The sequence below is a fragment of the Oxyura jamaicensis genome, chromosome 2 (genome assembly GCF_011077185.1).
Source record: "Oxyura jamaicensis isolate SHBP4307 breed ruddy duck chromosome 2, BPBGC_Ojam_1.0, whole genome shotgun sequence".
NCBI lineage: Eukaryota > Metazoa > Chordata > Aves > Anseriformes > Anatidae > Oxyura > Oxyura jamaicensis.
In genome coordinates, this window is record NC_048894.1 from 124,312,614 (window position 1) to 124,328,486 (window position 15,873).

The 15,873-nt window shown below is 36.7% G+C and overlaps 1 protein-coding gene across 3 annotated transcripts in view; it reads right to left on the reverse strand.

Annotated features, from left to right (window-relative positions):
* NCOA2 (nuclear receptor coactivator 2) overlaps window positions 1–15,873 on the reverse strand; it is a 196,991-nt gene that overhangs the window by 78,140 nt on the left and 102,978 nt on the right. For all 3 annotated transcript variants that reach the window (XM_035316110.1, XM_035316113.1, XM_035316111.1), the window contains 2 exons: window positions 2,544–2,645; window positions 1,424–1,596 (listed from right to left, as the gene is read on the reverse strand). In XM_035316110.1, coding sequence (XP_035172001.1) covers window positions 1,424–1,596; window positions 2,544–2,626 — 256 coding nt within the window. In that variant the 5' untranslated portion in view covers window positions 2,627–2,645. The remainder of the gene's footprint in view (window positions 1–1,423; window positions 1,597–2,543; window positions 2,646–15,873) is intronic.

Consider the following 15,873-nt stretch of genomic DNA (forward strand, 5'->3'; position numbering starts at 1 on the left):
GAGCCAAATTTTCACACTAGATTTTCTAGAGCTTTTTAGAGAATTATCAAGGGGACTAACAGATTTCTCTCTGTGCACTCACTTCCCAAGAAAACAATTTTGTTGTCATTAGGAAAAGCTTCTTCCTTATGCCATATCCATAAAGACAAGGAGAATGCGTCTCCTGATGACAGCAATAAATAAAAAAATCCAAAATTGAAAGTGAGACAAGGAAGAGTGAAAAAGATAAGGGAAAATTTAAATTCCAAGTCAGAAAGGTGCAAAATTGATGGACACTGTGCCAGTATAAAAAGTATACTTTTATCATGAAGCATGGCAACTTGACCATCATAATCAGTTAAAAAATTATGGAAACATAACAGCATTAAGAAGAGAACTAAGGCATAGAAACATCCCTAATGATTAACCAAAAGCAGACACTCTGGAGACATTTGAAAGAATTTGGAACTTTGCACTTTCCATTTAGTTTTGAACAGGCTAATGTCTAGAACTACACTACTTATCTATTTGTTTTAGAAATGTCTAAAGTATGCAATACATAAGCTCCAGTTTTATAAATTCACTTATACAATATGGAAAAAGAAGCATTACTTTGAAAAATAAAGGAATTACTCTAAACACAGTTTATAAAGAAATTCCATTTTTCTCCTAAATGAAAACTAATACGTACACACTTTAAGAATTTCAATCTGCCCCAGACACCTTCAGTGCTATTCAGGCCTGCCCAGAAAGATCCATAACACCAAAAAAAAACCCTTCTAAAACTTTTACGTTCTTAAAAGATTTTTTGCTTTAAATAAGAAATATATCAAAAGAAAAAAAAAAAAGTAATCTAGACAAAGAACAGGAAGAAAACTGTCACGTTCTCTGGTTTACATTTATAACAGGACCCTATCTAGAGATTAGAATAGCTCCAGATCTATTGTAGTTCAGGATGTGATGTCAGAATTTAGGGGACGCAGATCATTTAGGCCACAATATCTATTCATATGAACAAAAGAAGGCAAGAGGGGGAATGAAGAATACTTTCATACCCCATGCTCTCCTGGATTATTGCTGTTTTATGTGGAGTCATCATCCATGGAACAGTATATAAGTACTCTTTATTTTTCCCCAAAACCATCCTGCTAGTTTAACTTTTGTAAAGGTGCAACTGATTACAATTCCATTAGATGCACACATTGGACTGATCGACTTTCCCTCACTCTAGGCAATTCCTGAATTTTTTTGAAGGTTATTTTTAAAATGCTGAACATGATAATTAACACACACCATACACATTGCATTACAACATTTTTCACTATTAAAAAAAAAAAAAAACAACTGGAAATTTGCTAAAGAAAAGTTGAAGAGACTATTTGGATTTGCCAAAAGTAATAATAAACCTGCAAAATATTCAAAGTCAATTAATTAGTCTTCTTACCTTGTTCTTTTATCTGACGAATTTGCTTCACAGTTTCTTTCAAGATTGCACATTTGTCAGGTTTAAAGTTAAAGTTGTCAATATCATTAAAATTTGCAAATATCAGCTCTGCAAGTTCCTCTATGTATTTATTCTCTTGCTCACGATTGCGTTTCTCAGTGCTTCGTTTAGGGCTGAAAGAGGAGTTTAAAAAAATGTTGTATTTAATGTCAGTTTGTTTGCCATCTGGTCAAAGACGATTTTTAAATGCTTTGAGAGAACTGCCCTCTCTCACTACAAAGATATACTACAAGTTTCTCAAGCAGAAAGGTTTCTTCTTGAACAAGAAAAGTATCATTAAAAAAAAAAAAAAAAGACATTATTTTTTCCAGTAGTCATGTTTTGTTTCAAAAGAGATTTGGGATACGAAGTTCAAAACAGAGGTTTAACTAGGGCGGTGGTGACATCTGAACATTTACAAGTCTGCTTCCTCATGTTGAGAATCCAAGGAATATCAAGCAGTGTACAAGGAAATAAAACAGCTTAGAAAGCTAAACCAAACAATCCACACTCCTCATGCCGTCTTCTGAAATTGTGCAAGACGGTCATAAGAAAAAAATGCTGAATCAGCTGTTATGTTTTAAGAATTATTTCAGTGCTGGCCATGCAAATGTTATAAAACAGTAAAATATTTTTCAATTCTTTGATAATAATGTACAAGAGAAGTGGTAGAACAAACACACAAACAAACAAAACAACTTGTAGATTGCCAGTATGAGTGTCTGAAGACTCTGCAGTGACTGGCCAAAAAAGATTTTTACACAGCTCTCTTATTGTCACCCAAATTGTGTATTTTGTACTACAGAGGATTAAAACAACAACAATAACCAAAATAAATAAATAAATAAATCACCAAGCAAAAAATAAAATAAAATAAAATAATAATAATAATAAAAAAACCAGAACCCAATCCCTACTCTCTATCCACAACTACACAGAATTACCAAATCAGTTTAGTACTGTCTCCTCCTAGCTAGAATGGCAAGTTTGTCATTTTCTAAGATTCATGAAAAACACATGAACATTTAACGTATGTTCTAAGTCTTTGTCTTTTGACATCCTCAGACTTAAGTGGTCTAACCTGGGTCCAAGCTGATCAGGATCCTTGCGCTTTCTTGACTCTGCCCTGGATGGGTCAGAGGTATTTTCTCCCATTCCACTCATCTTGAACACATATCAGCAACTGAAAGGAAGAAAGAGCAGGGAAAGGGTTATGGTGGAAAAGTTATGAATTCTTTTGTTTGTATTTCTAAGTTTCTTGTTCCATACTCAACTCAGTTTTTACCGTGCAAATCCATCATTAGAAATAGAGATTGTTTGAAAGGCACCAATAAAAATACCACGTTTATGACCCCACAAAATGCTATACAAAACTCTTCCAGAACAAAATCGGTGATGGGCAAACCAAGCATTCTCATCTCTTTCGTTGTTACCAGTTATGTAAGAACAGATAAGTACATTTTGTGCCTGGTTTGCTGAATTTTCATGGCAATCTTGCAAGGTTGAATGGGGAAAGACAAAGGAAAATCCATAATGCCACAGAAGAAAAACACAGCTGAACTGAAATGCGTGAAATAAAAAGTATCCCAGCTACACAAAAAGGTAGCACATACAGCTTTACTTTAAAATCAAAACATGATGTTTGCACAAGTGCATGCACAACATAGTAGAAACAGAACATCTGTCAACACTAGAGATCACTGAGGAGCTGATAAATATTTTATATATTTAATTTACCTCATAAGGAAAATAACTTGTCAAGCTATCACATGTTAAAACAAAACAGGCTTATTACAATTTGTGTGATAAACAGGCCAGGGAAACCCTGCCCCGCTCCTGGCCCCTATTGCCTTTACACCTTATGAACACACATGGAAGTCATCTTACACACTACTCAATAAATAGCAATATCCCAGAGACAGGAAACGTGATAAAAAGGGCATGGGGAGGTGATGCAGGTGATCAAAAAGACCATGTAATGCAGGACAGCCCTCAGTCACCATTCGTCCAGTTGCTGCCAGCTTTGTGAATAAGATGGCAGAGAGACACTTCCAGACATTTCAGAGAGCTCCTGCATTGTTTGGGATGAGCAGAAAAATAAACAGGAGGGCCATAATGGAGGAGGTGAGCATCTCCAGGAGGTGATTCAAACCATGTTAAAATTAGTGCAGGAGGCTAGTGCCACTTCACACTGGCATGAACTGGAAAACTTGGTCAAGTATCAAAACTGTGGGTCCATTACCTCCTCTGAGCCCCACATTTTTGCCAGCTCCCTTCCCTTCGCTGATCACATCAGCCACACACTGAACTTTCTGAGGGAGCTGGTGTGAGTTAAAACTCCAGTCTCCTCCTTTTCATTTTATCTTTTTAAAATCTAGCAACCAGACTGTGTTGGTAATAAACGTGTTGGCTCATACTATAAATCTTAGTTTTCCCAATGAGCTGTCTGACTGAGTATACTTGTGCAAACAGCCTGGAGACTGAGATCCAGGCAGTTCTGCAGAGATGCTGGGAAAGGCCACTTGCTGAAACTTGAGCAAGCAAATGAAAACACAGAGCCTTCTCAGATTCACAACTGAACACCACCTAAACATTTTTTCTGAGTTAAAAAAAAAAAAAAATCATTTATTTGTAGTGAAAACAAACAAACAAACAAACAAACAAAACACAAGATAAGAGTGAGAAGAAAGCAGAGTAATTTCCCTTTTTCTAGGTACTAGTCTAGATCATCTGTGAACTGTATAGCTCCCAATCTTAATCAAGCTCACAGTCTTATACATGGATGGTACCAGATTCTGTCTGAAAAAAGTATTTGAATTATCTTTTTCTCTATTATGTCTATACATGCATAATTATACATCCATGTGCGCATATACTATCAACCTGTTGACCACAATCTGTCACCTTGCACTGCCTGGGGGACTCCCAGGGACTGTACTCAGGGCATTCCCAACGCCACACCAATGCTGACCTTGCTGCAGTGTATGAAGCATCTGCTGCAGCCTCCAATGTGTCCTGTGGCATACTGTCTGTTCCCTGACAACGACATGTCTTAACTGATTGTAGACAGTCATTCACATCATCTTACTTACGTAAATATAAAAGTAGACATACACATTTGTCTAAATGGCTAAAAGCTAAGCACTTTCTTGAAAATGTGCAGTTTCACAAGTATGCAACAGTAGAGAGCCAAGGAAGAGGAAATGCACTCTTGAGAAAATTGTGACAGCGATTACAGAGAAGTTATGAGGAGACCGCAGTCCCACGTGTCTGGCAGTGGAGAGCTGGAAAGCTTTAGGCCATGCTTCAAAGACTAAATTTTTCACTGACCAGGGTGAGTAAAAAAAATCATCAGCATGATGAAAGCTGTACATTCCAGAGAACATCTCTGAGCAAGACTCAGATGGTGGCCTAAAGTTCAGAAAAAAAAAAAAATAGGCTGGGGAATCCCTTCCTTTCTTATGCTTCCCAAGTAATACCTGAGAAATGTAGATCAGTTGGGTGTTTTTCTAGAGAAAAACAAACACAGAGATCCATGAAAACTTATCAAACATTCAACCACATTTAGGGGAAACATCTCCTTCCACTCCTCCTTCCTCCCTAGGAAAGGGTACAGGAATATACATTCATTTTTTCTACCCAATCATTTGGGCTTACTTCAAAGCAAACTTTATTTTTGCAGGAACCAAAGTTCCACTGGTAGATCCACCAAGGCATAGCTCAATTCTCCTTCCATTCACACTGATGCTGTTCTGTAGGTATACCCTAGGATGCTTACTATCAGCCTTCAGAGGATACATTAAAACTAACCTGCCACCATAAACCTCTAAACTCCATCTTTCTGTATTTAAAGGGAACAAAATTATTATGAAATTAGTATCTTCTTCTCCCCATATTAAACACGGTAAATGGTTCCAAGCAGTTTTTATTATTTGTATTTTATTATTTTCTTTATTATTATTATTTGCATTTACGGGCCATAACATCTTTTCTCAGCAGCATTGTCAATTTGCTCTTAGAATGAATTACCTTTTCCTTTTTACTCATCATAAAGTTTTTCTGGAAATCTACCACCTACTACTATGTTTGTTTTCTGCTCTCCTGATGTCTACATTAAAAATCACATTCAATACCTCAAAGATAGGCTCTACAACTCCTGTATTTTAGATGCCTGTGCTCTGGAGCAGTGTGCAAAATCCAGAGTTATGTACCTTGGAAAATGGAGAGCTAGATACTGAAGATACTGGGCAGTCTAAAAAAAATCTCACAAGCCAAAATGAAAGTCACTTAGCACTATCCAGTACTAAAATCAAAGGGATATGAACGCAAAACATACCTTCCTAGGGAGATTAGTGTCTGACTGGGATACACATATTTCTGCTACTTTCTTGGTATTCAAAAATCAAAATCCTCTCTTGAGTTAGAACAAATGGGGAAGAATTGTCTTTGAAAAGCTGTGGATAGAAAATCTGCTGCCCTGCTCGTCCATAAGAGTATGCAGTGACTAGAACAGAGATGGAGATTCATTTCCCTCTTTGCAGAGGGGTTTCAAGCCTGTATGTTTAATCATGCAGAACAGCCTCAGAGGTGGCAGGTTAACTGCTTGCTGAAGCTGGAAGCAAAGACGTTAATTAACTCTTAGGAATCTTTAGCCATGTATTCAACTAAACTCACAGGTAAGTAGTGCAAAATTTGTCTTAAGTAGCAAGGGACTGAGGTTTGAATCCCTTGGGCTGAGGAGGATGGCCATCCTGTCTTCCTTCTCAAGAAATGATGCTAACAAGTCAAGTAGAGACAAAGAGATTCTTCATGTGTTTTGAAAAGAAACCAGCTATTTCATTTTTTTCTTCATGAGCTAATTCGTGTTCCAGATCTATGCATACTACTAGATGAAGATCTCTGGAGGGTCTAGGTATCTCCGAGACTTCAACGAAATGTAAGCAAGGAACTCAATCCACATTTTCTGGGAGAGATTACTTCTGGGCACATGTAGAACCAGAAGAGAAGGCATCTAGGAAATTTTCAAGTGAAAAGGGGAAAAGTCTAATGAATTTAGATTTTAAGGGCCTAAAGATACAAAAAAAAAATAAAAAATAAAAAAATCTGTGGATCAGGAACAGCTAAATTGCCCATAGTGGTTTTTAGGTGTTGCTCTCTCTCCACACACATTAATTTACCCATCCTGAACTTTCTTGGTTACTCATTATTAGTAGGAGTATTGTAATACACAAAAATTCCTAACATTACTTAAATTTAGACTTTAACAGGATGATTTAGTAACTTCTAAGGTTGTTCTAAACATCCTTAGTTTCCTGAACCACATGGAGAGCTTCTCGTACAGGAAAACAAACTCCCAAACTTGAAATCTAACCTTTTCCAGGAAACGTCACAATTCAAAACTGAAGCTGCTGAGAGTAGAGTGACAAGTTTTAAAGTTTTAAAGCTCAAAAGTTTAAAAGCTCAAAGTTTTATTCCAATATACCTCCCCTACCCTATAGGGAACTACCTTGGACTGGAAGGCAACATTGATCATGCTCCTCTGATCTTTTTATGCATCTCTGCAGGAATTTCCAGAAAGAAGTAAAGAAATTGAACAGTTCAGTTCATCTGGTGTTTTAGAAGAAACTGAAATATCATCTCTTTCATATGTTTTCTGAAACAATTTGCAGCAAAAATCAAGAAAAAGTTGGTAAGGCTTATTTAGCTTGGTATAGACTAGGAAAAGAATTAACCAAACCAGATGATTCAAATAAAACCAACAGTAATCACTGAATTGAGGAGAGAGAGACAGAGAAATCCTTTTGTTAAAGAAAAAAATGACAGGAAGGTATTTCAGATAATGAACCAAAACAACACTTACTTGAAATAAAATGTCTTACAAAGGTGAATTAAAATTAATGTCTTGCAGAATGAACTGTCATGCAAGATCAGGCATTCCTTTCTTTTATTTTGTAAGTTATCTGGGAGTTGTACTGTACTCCAAGATGCAAACATAATATCCCACTGTGGAATTAGTATTTTGCCTTCAATGGTGGTAACAGCTATATAGTTGAAAAATATGTATACACTTTTCAATTTGTGCTACCAAAAAAGACTGTAAAAATATGTAAGTAGGAGCTCAACTTCTAACACTGACTCAGATGCCACTCAAGCTTCAATTCCACTGGGCATCTGTGAGGAACAACTGAGCAATGGAAAGATTGCACTCACTGCAGCATTTTTATAGAAGGAAGGAGATAATTAGAGAAACGGTACTGTTATTACTAAAAATAGCTAAAGAACTAATTCTAGGCTCCAACAGATGCCCTGTACCAACAGGACATCTCAGGTAATTAATTTCTTACTTTGCATTTATATTTAAAAATAAAGATGTATTTTCCTGTTCTCTCTGTTTCACTAAGCATCCAAAATACCTGTGTATTTCTGCCTATTTTTTTTCCCAATTGTTAAATGTAAATCACAATTCAGAAAATTAAATGAATAATCTCCTGGACAGTGCACATTAGTAATGACAGTCATTGAGACCTATTCAGTTACTACCAGATGTTGGGAGATTGAAAAGACAGAGCCTGAAAGAGGTTTCTATTCATTTTTTTTCATGTTATCAGTAACAAAACAAAAATTTCTGCTCTCATTGTGACAGCACATCCGCCTTCACAACCCCCACCAGCAACTGCTCCAAGTTAGAAACAGAGAGAGAATTTTTAACCTAATTATGAAGCAATAGCAAACATGGTATTTTACAAGACAGTTGTCTTTCAAGGGGAGAGAAATAAAACAACGTAAACCCCAAAATAAAACATGTGAGGCAATAAAATAAGTAGAGGCCTCATGAAGGATGAGACAAAGAAATCTAGCACTAATCAGTTGCATGAATTTGTAACATCTCTTCCACTTCTCAAATGCCACCAAGGAACAAACCTTCCAGCACTGATCCTCAGCGTCAATGAATCCAGTTAATCATCCAGAGTTAATGCAGAATAAGATAATGTGCATTTTATCTCTTATCAGTGCAGGCCATCTTCCAAACAAGGCCTGTTAAACTGTCAGATTTATTATAAGCCCAACAAATTCAGTTAAAGAATAAATGAGGATTACACCTTCAAAGCTGCTATTTCAGTCTGAAAAATAGCAAACAAAAGGTAACGTACCATATAGCAGTGAATCAGGTAGCAGTACCATACTGCTACCCTTCCAGCACACGTGCAGTTAGTGTAGGTACAAGTGCTAAATATAGAAGCAATTTGTTCAAATTACTGTTTTGGTGAGTAATAAACAACAAAGAAATACCCAGTTTTCTTGGGAAAAAATAAATTACAATTTAATGAACAATTTGGCTAAAATTTTCTAACAGCCCAGTTTACCAATATAAACAACTCATATTTCTGTGGTTAATTACAAAGTCAAACATACATCCATTATAATTCATTTTTTTCCTGTGAAGTTCTTATGATTAGAAGCTTTTAGTCTCAGTTTCAAAATTACTGAGGCACCCTGTGTAACACTAATTCTGGTACAAGCCAGAGTGAAGTTGGAAGTCACATGTAACTTGTGATTTTTCACATTTTTTCTTGCTTATGAACTCTTTTCATTGGGTACATCTTTATATCTGAAAATATTTAACACTAGTATATGCTGTAATCCACAGTCCTTTGAAGAAGGCAATAATGGCCAGCACTTGATAGCAACTTTCCCAGGCCTGAAAAGGAAATCACTGTCAGAGACAGGATAAGATCCTATCCCAGAGACTGAGGCCACTGTAGCCTAAGGACAATCTATTAGTCATAACCAGCAGTAGTTCATGGAGATGGTTTGAAATACGCTTCAATTCCCAGCATTTGCCATTTAGAAAGTGTCAGAATTCCCAGAAGCTGAGGGATCCGGCCTGTGCCTGTGCAGCTGGGGATGCTCAGGTTCCTTGGGAACTGGCTTTCCCTTGCACTGGTGTTTGGACAAACCAAGGGACACATGGATAAGGGTTTGCAAATGAGTTAAAAGTAGAGTAGAAAATTCAGGAAACAAAAGGAGAAAAAGAAAAGTGATTACACTGTCTGCTAATATTAAACTAAGGCAAGATAAAGGAACCGCTAAAAAGTTTGATGGGGGAAAAAATAAAGCAATATTAAACCATCATCCTGTATATACACCCTGGTGTAAGCAAGCAACATGTTCTACAACCAGCTTCTTATACCTATCCATAATCACCCAACACATGGAGCTGGGACATACCCCAAAAGAAACAAAATCATTCTGTCAAAACAAGTAAGATGTTCAGTACTTAAAGTTGGCAAAGTTAACCTCATATTAAAAATCCAAATTATTTTATTCAAAGGTATGGTCTTTAGTTTTCCTTAAACCCACCACTACTTTCACTGCTGATGAAACTGCCTAAAATCTTTGTCACTCTGCAATGGTCACACAGTATAAAGTGAAAACAGAAAACAAAGTTTCTATGAGGAAGGTAGTAGTAATAAGTTAAAAAACAAACAAACTATAAGTCATCCTTAAAGGCCTTGTACTGAAATCTGATGTGCACCCATGGTTCACCTGGCAGTAGCCTTTTCTGTCTGAAAACAGAACTCACTACTTCAAAGATACAATTTCATTTGAAAGTGAGACTATTAGAGGTAACATCAAAACAAGATTTATGGTAATTTTTACTAAATTCTGCTTCATGCTTGAACTCCACAAACTAGAACTAAGAAAAGATACATAATTTATTAGAAAACATAACTATAAGAGAATTGAACATTGGCTCCAACACCTACCTCCCACTCGTATTTTTGCTCTGTCTACAAAAAGGCCTAATAGACTATAAACAAATGTTTAAACTGAAGGCTCCTTCCCTCAACAATATCTTTTCTCTTACTTCTGTGTAATGGCTTTAGAGTGGTGTGTTAGACAGTAACAAGAAGACATATTCCATTTGCAGACTGAAAGCCAATAATGCTCATGAATTTTTTAGCTAAAAGACACTTCAAGATGCCACTGGGAAGACCGTCTAATAAACACATTAGGCTGCAAATGGGCAGCAGCAGCTCTTTAACACATGCTATAACAATCAAATAAATGGCTAACATTAACGTTCAGTGTTAGGCTGGTATTTCATAGGACTTTCTTTAAAATCCACCTAAGTCTTAAAAAATAAACTTTTTTTTTTTTTTCTCAGATACTCAAAACCACGGGTTTGAGAAACCCACAGCTCTACTTAGATGTTACCCAAAAACTCCCATCTGACATCAGCAGTGTAAGATGGCTCCTACCTTCTGTATTTCCATAGGCTAAGTCTCTTAATATAGCCAGTCACTGAGCTCCTTACAGATTAGCCTGCATCAGCCACCTCTAATATGCCCAGAAATAGCAAGACTAGGCTTTAATAAGACAAAAGAGAAAAATATCATAGGAAGACAGTACCCTTTCACCTAACATACAAGAGTTTTACTCCATTTTCACTTTCAAAAAGGTCTGTTTCCACCTTTTTCACCATGTGATACTACTGAAGAAAAATTGTTCAAGACTCTGCATCATAATTTCAGATCAGGGATCTTACTTCTCCTTCATTATCAAGAATTATTTCCGATTCTTAATAATCGACAACAAAAGAAATACAGCTAAATACCACTAAAGTTCCCGTTAAAATATCGCATTAAACAACTACAACAAAAACACAATGCCAAAATGTTTTTGTAATATATGCTAGTCACTCTTGTATTCTTTTGTTTGTGGTGGGTAAATAAGGAAAACAAAACACAAGCCAACAACAACAACAAAAAAAAGCCCACATTTTAATAAAACCATCTAACCTTCTAGGTCACACTTGATACTAACAATGGCTATAAAAAATACGACACCTTCAAGCATGTTCATTGGAAAAGAATCAAAATTCTTATATAAGATGTTTATTTAAGCTGAAGTTTTTCTTGTATTTCACATCTATTAATAATTTTACTTAGCAAATTGATTTGGAAACAGTATTTCAAATCTACCATAATTTGAACTAAATATTTGTGAATATCAAAAGAAGCTGACAAATGAAGCAAATGTAACAGCATAGAACAATAATATTATAGGAAACCCAATGTTTAAATAGCCATCATTTCAACTTGAAGGCGCTATTTTTAACAGTGAGTTAAGCATATTTTGACTCCTACTGAATCCTCTTTGCCAATCTCAGTTTCAAAACTGCTATTTTTCCACTTAAATTCCCACGTCAACATTCCCCAACAAGCCATCAAGTAGCAAGTGGAAAAGCAGACAACTGCTCTCACAAGTTTAAGGCACTGTGTGAAAACTCAAATCCAGGAACATTTTGCAATCTCATAAATATTACTGATATGAAAGTATACACTACTTACAATACCAGTAAGCTTATACAGTTCAGTGTGATTTTCAAGATGCCTATCTTAATAGTGAGAAAAAGTTGACAGACCACAATAGACAAAGGCGTTTACGCATCTCTGTGTCATGTGCATGCCTACACTAGGTTTTAACTCAAGTTAGCTGCTTGTCAAATATTAGATAAAATATATTCCATTAATAAAAAGCTCAGGAAACTGAGTTCCTTACAACTAAAAAGTGAAAAGCAGAGGGTGAAACAGAGAAAACAGCATTACTTTTCTGTATCAGTTGTATGTAATAATATATTAAATTATCCAACAGATCATATTTGAATTTGAGTTCTATCATTTACCAACCTCAGTTTCAATGACTTCACACAGTGGTCCTCCTGGTCACTAGGATCAACAGGATCAACTGGTCACTAGGATCAATCTCTACATGGCTGTATAACTCAAGAGCTAACACTCAGCTACTAAGCTAAGTATAACTCAAGCTTGCACTGAGCCTCAGCAAGTGATGCTTGTTCTGCATGCCACCTTTCATAGCTTTAACCTGGTTATCAAAATCATGTTCCTCCAGTCTCAGATTAGGCACTGTTATTGAAAATACATACTCTTACTGAAATCTTAGCTGCATTTCAGAAAGTATAGTTCTATGTATCATCTCTTGTACCTAATCAAGAATTAAACTCATGGCCCAGACTTGCACTCAGCTGCAGCAGTAAGAGTTTCTATTTGTCTTCTACACAATTACCTATTAGTATGAAGCACACTGAAACTTCAGGTCATTCTTCTGAATGCCAAGATGCTAAATACCAAGCACTTAATTAAAACTCTGATTTGCAGGGTGCGTAGCTAAAACATTACCAAAAGTAGTTCTACATATTTTGGTGTTATCAAGGTGAAACAATAACTTACCCTACACATACCTACAAGATACACCTATATACTAACACACTTTTCCAAATAGTTATTGATAAGCTCATATGCATGCATTTAGTTTAACAGTTTGTAAGAATATACTAGAACTTAACAGTGGACCAGTCAAATGCAGCTATATACAATTTAAATATATCCTTATACTCAGCTTCACAAATAGCCATGGGCATAGGAATGTTTACAGCTGCTTGAGGGGTAAACTCAGCTTCACATCTGGACATGGTCCTGGGCAGCCTGCTCTGGGTGAGCCTGCCTGAGCAGGGGGCTGGACCAGGTGGCCCTCAGAGGTCCCTACCAACCTCAGCCATTTTGTGGTTTTGTGATGCCCTCTGTCAGTCAGGAATGCAGCTCGTGCCCACATGAGGTTCAGAGTTCTACACTGCTTCTTGAAATTATACACCCAGGTCATCCTCTTCTGTACAATGACTGGATTGGCCATTGCCTCTGCCTCTGAAATGAATTTAGAGCAGGAAAATTCAGTTCCCTCCTCAGCTGAAGGTGGCTCAGCTTGCTTCAGCCCTGGTCCTGGGGAGTGTCCTGATGACAGGGATGCAGTCCTGGGTGGCACTGCCATGGGAGACTGCAGTCCTGGCTTTGGCCCCATGTCTGACCCCATATCGGTGTGAGGGGAGTAGCTAGCTCCCCTCAGCTGGTGCTTTCTGAATCATGCTCATAGCAGTATCCTCTGCTTATGCTGGAGCAGCGGCATAAGAGTTTGAAATTAAAACAAACAAACAAACAGCCCTTATTATTTAAAGCTTGAAGAACAATCTGGTTAATATGCACTCTTGAGTGCATACTGCACTACATACTACATACTGGCATATGCACTATTTGAGTGCATACACTTGTATCAACTGACAACATGCAGAAATACATCTTTTTAATCTTAATATAGATGTATATTAAAGTCTTGTCAAAGAGATTGGGAGCATTAACTGTACAAGTTGTGATTAAGCTCAAAAATACAAACTAATAAAATAAATGATGTCAGAGCCACATAAAAGTTTCTTGCAAACATGTATGAAGTTCTAGGTAAAAAAAATAACTGGATAGAAATGTAACTATCTACAGAAGTCTGTACACTCTAACCGGATACATACTTAATAGACCTGTAAGTTTAAAAACTGATCTGTGAACACAAATAACAATTATTAATGACTTCAAATTCCAGATCAGTCTTCATTCATACTCTTCTATTTGCCTCAGTGAAATACAGCAACTAGCAATAACAGAAGAGGAAAGTTTAACTGACATCTTTAACCATCTAAAAAGAAAACATAACTCATAAAACCTATTTGCTTTAGTTAGTCAGCTGTCAGGGAATATAACCTTGTGGGCACAAACTTCATATCCACAAGTATATAGAGAGTAATGCAGCCTATGACCAAATAAAACATAAGTAAGAGTGGCTGTGCGCATCAAGTTAAATACTAAAAATTATGTAGTGGTTTGTCTGACATGGAAGTTAATAGAAGGTGTTTTGAAAAAAAACTACAAGACAACTGCAGAATGACCCTTTCCTCTGTTTCTGAAAACTGGGGGTTCATGAGCCATCTTGGCTCTGGTATTCTGCCCCTCTTCTCCCCTCCAAGCCTATCTTCAATTGTGCCTAATTTATTTTTTAATCCATAAGCATAACTTTGGCTTTCCCAGCACTTACAGGCAAAACCCTATAAGCTTACTATAGCTCTGTTAACAGCAGAAATGGCATTTTGGAAAAAAATGGGGGTATATTATGACTCAATTGAAATAAATCAGAATTTTATCACTGACTTCACTGAAGCTTGTATTTTCCTCCTAGCCTATGAAAGGAAGATGCCAAACTGTTATTTTGCTCTTTTGTATAACATAAATCACTCCACGGGCCTGTCACAACTGTGCTGGTATCCTGCAGCCCAAGGAAAACAAGGCTGCTCTGCCACTAAAGCTGATTGTTACCACCCATTTTACTCTCTTCGCAAAAATAAACTGAAGTTAATTTGCAGTAACAATGAAACCATTTATGGTAAAGAATAACAACACTGGTAAGAAAGAATGAGTGTATATTCTATGTATTTTTAATTTTGGAATATAATTAAAGTTACTAAAGTGGAGAATAAATTCACTGCATTCATAAAAGTGGTTGACCAGAAGGCTGCAATATTACTGCCCCAAAGTGCAAAATAGTATGCATTTAAAGCTACCTGGACTGAACGGAAAAATAAAATAAAATAAAATTATTACCATGGAGTTCTAACAGAAATTTCTTATTGACATCTAGTATTAGATGGTTGCTTAATCACAGCATGACTGTGATTAAGAAATGAGGAATCATCATTTCTCAATCCTGAGTCCTGTGCTATCAGGAATGAGAGAAAAGAGCACCACAATATCTTATGGTTTGTTTGGGGACAGCATGCATAGTAGATAATGAATGTGAGGAATACAATTTGAAGACCTAAAGCCTTATCTGCTCTGAATAATTTTTTTAGTGCAATTCAGACACTCTTCTATGCCTGCCAGAGCCAAGTGGGTATGAGTCAGGAAAGACAACCAGGAATCCACCAGGATGCCCTCAGAGGTACAGTGATCATCAGCTGATGGGTGGTGTTCCTCTGCTATCCTTTCAGTCAGCTTGGCTCGTTCCTCAGTCCTTAGCTCAGCTTTGTCATTGTAATTATGGGGCTATTTTACCATAGTGCGCTAACAAAATTATTCAATTTATTAATGAAGGAGGTTTTGATCATCAAGGCTGTGTTCACACCTGTCCTCATTTCCCCCCTGTCCTGGTTACTAACACAACATAAATAAAATGGTGCTGCAAAAAATAACCAGCCAGCTGACTTCAGCTTTGCATTTGTTAAGTATCGTGGTTAGACCTCTGGAGTGAAAAGCCATCTGCAAAGTAGTCGCCCAGCTCAGATTTTCCATGAAGTATTTTTGTTTGTTTGTTTTCTTATAACACATTATATTTTGCAATGTACTCCATGTACATTGTACATGAATGTAATGCATTCCCTCCTACCTTATACAAGAATGTTTCCTTACAGAGATGGCAAACAATCAAACTAACTAAAGGAATGAAAGAAGACAGCCACATCTTTTGATTGTTACCAACGCAACCTTTTTGACTGTTAGCATGCAGGAATTTTG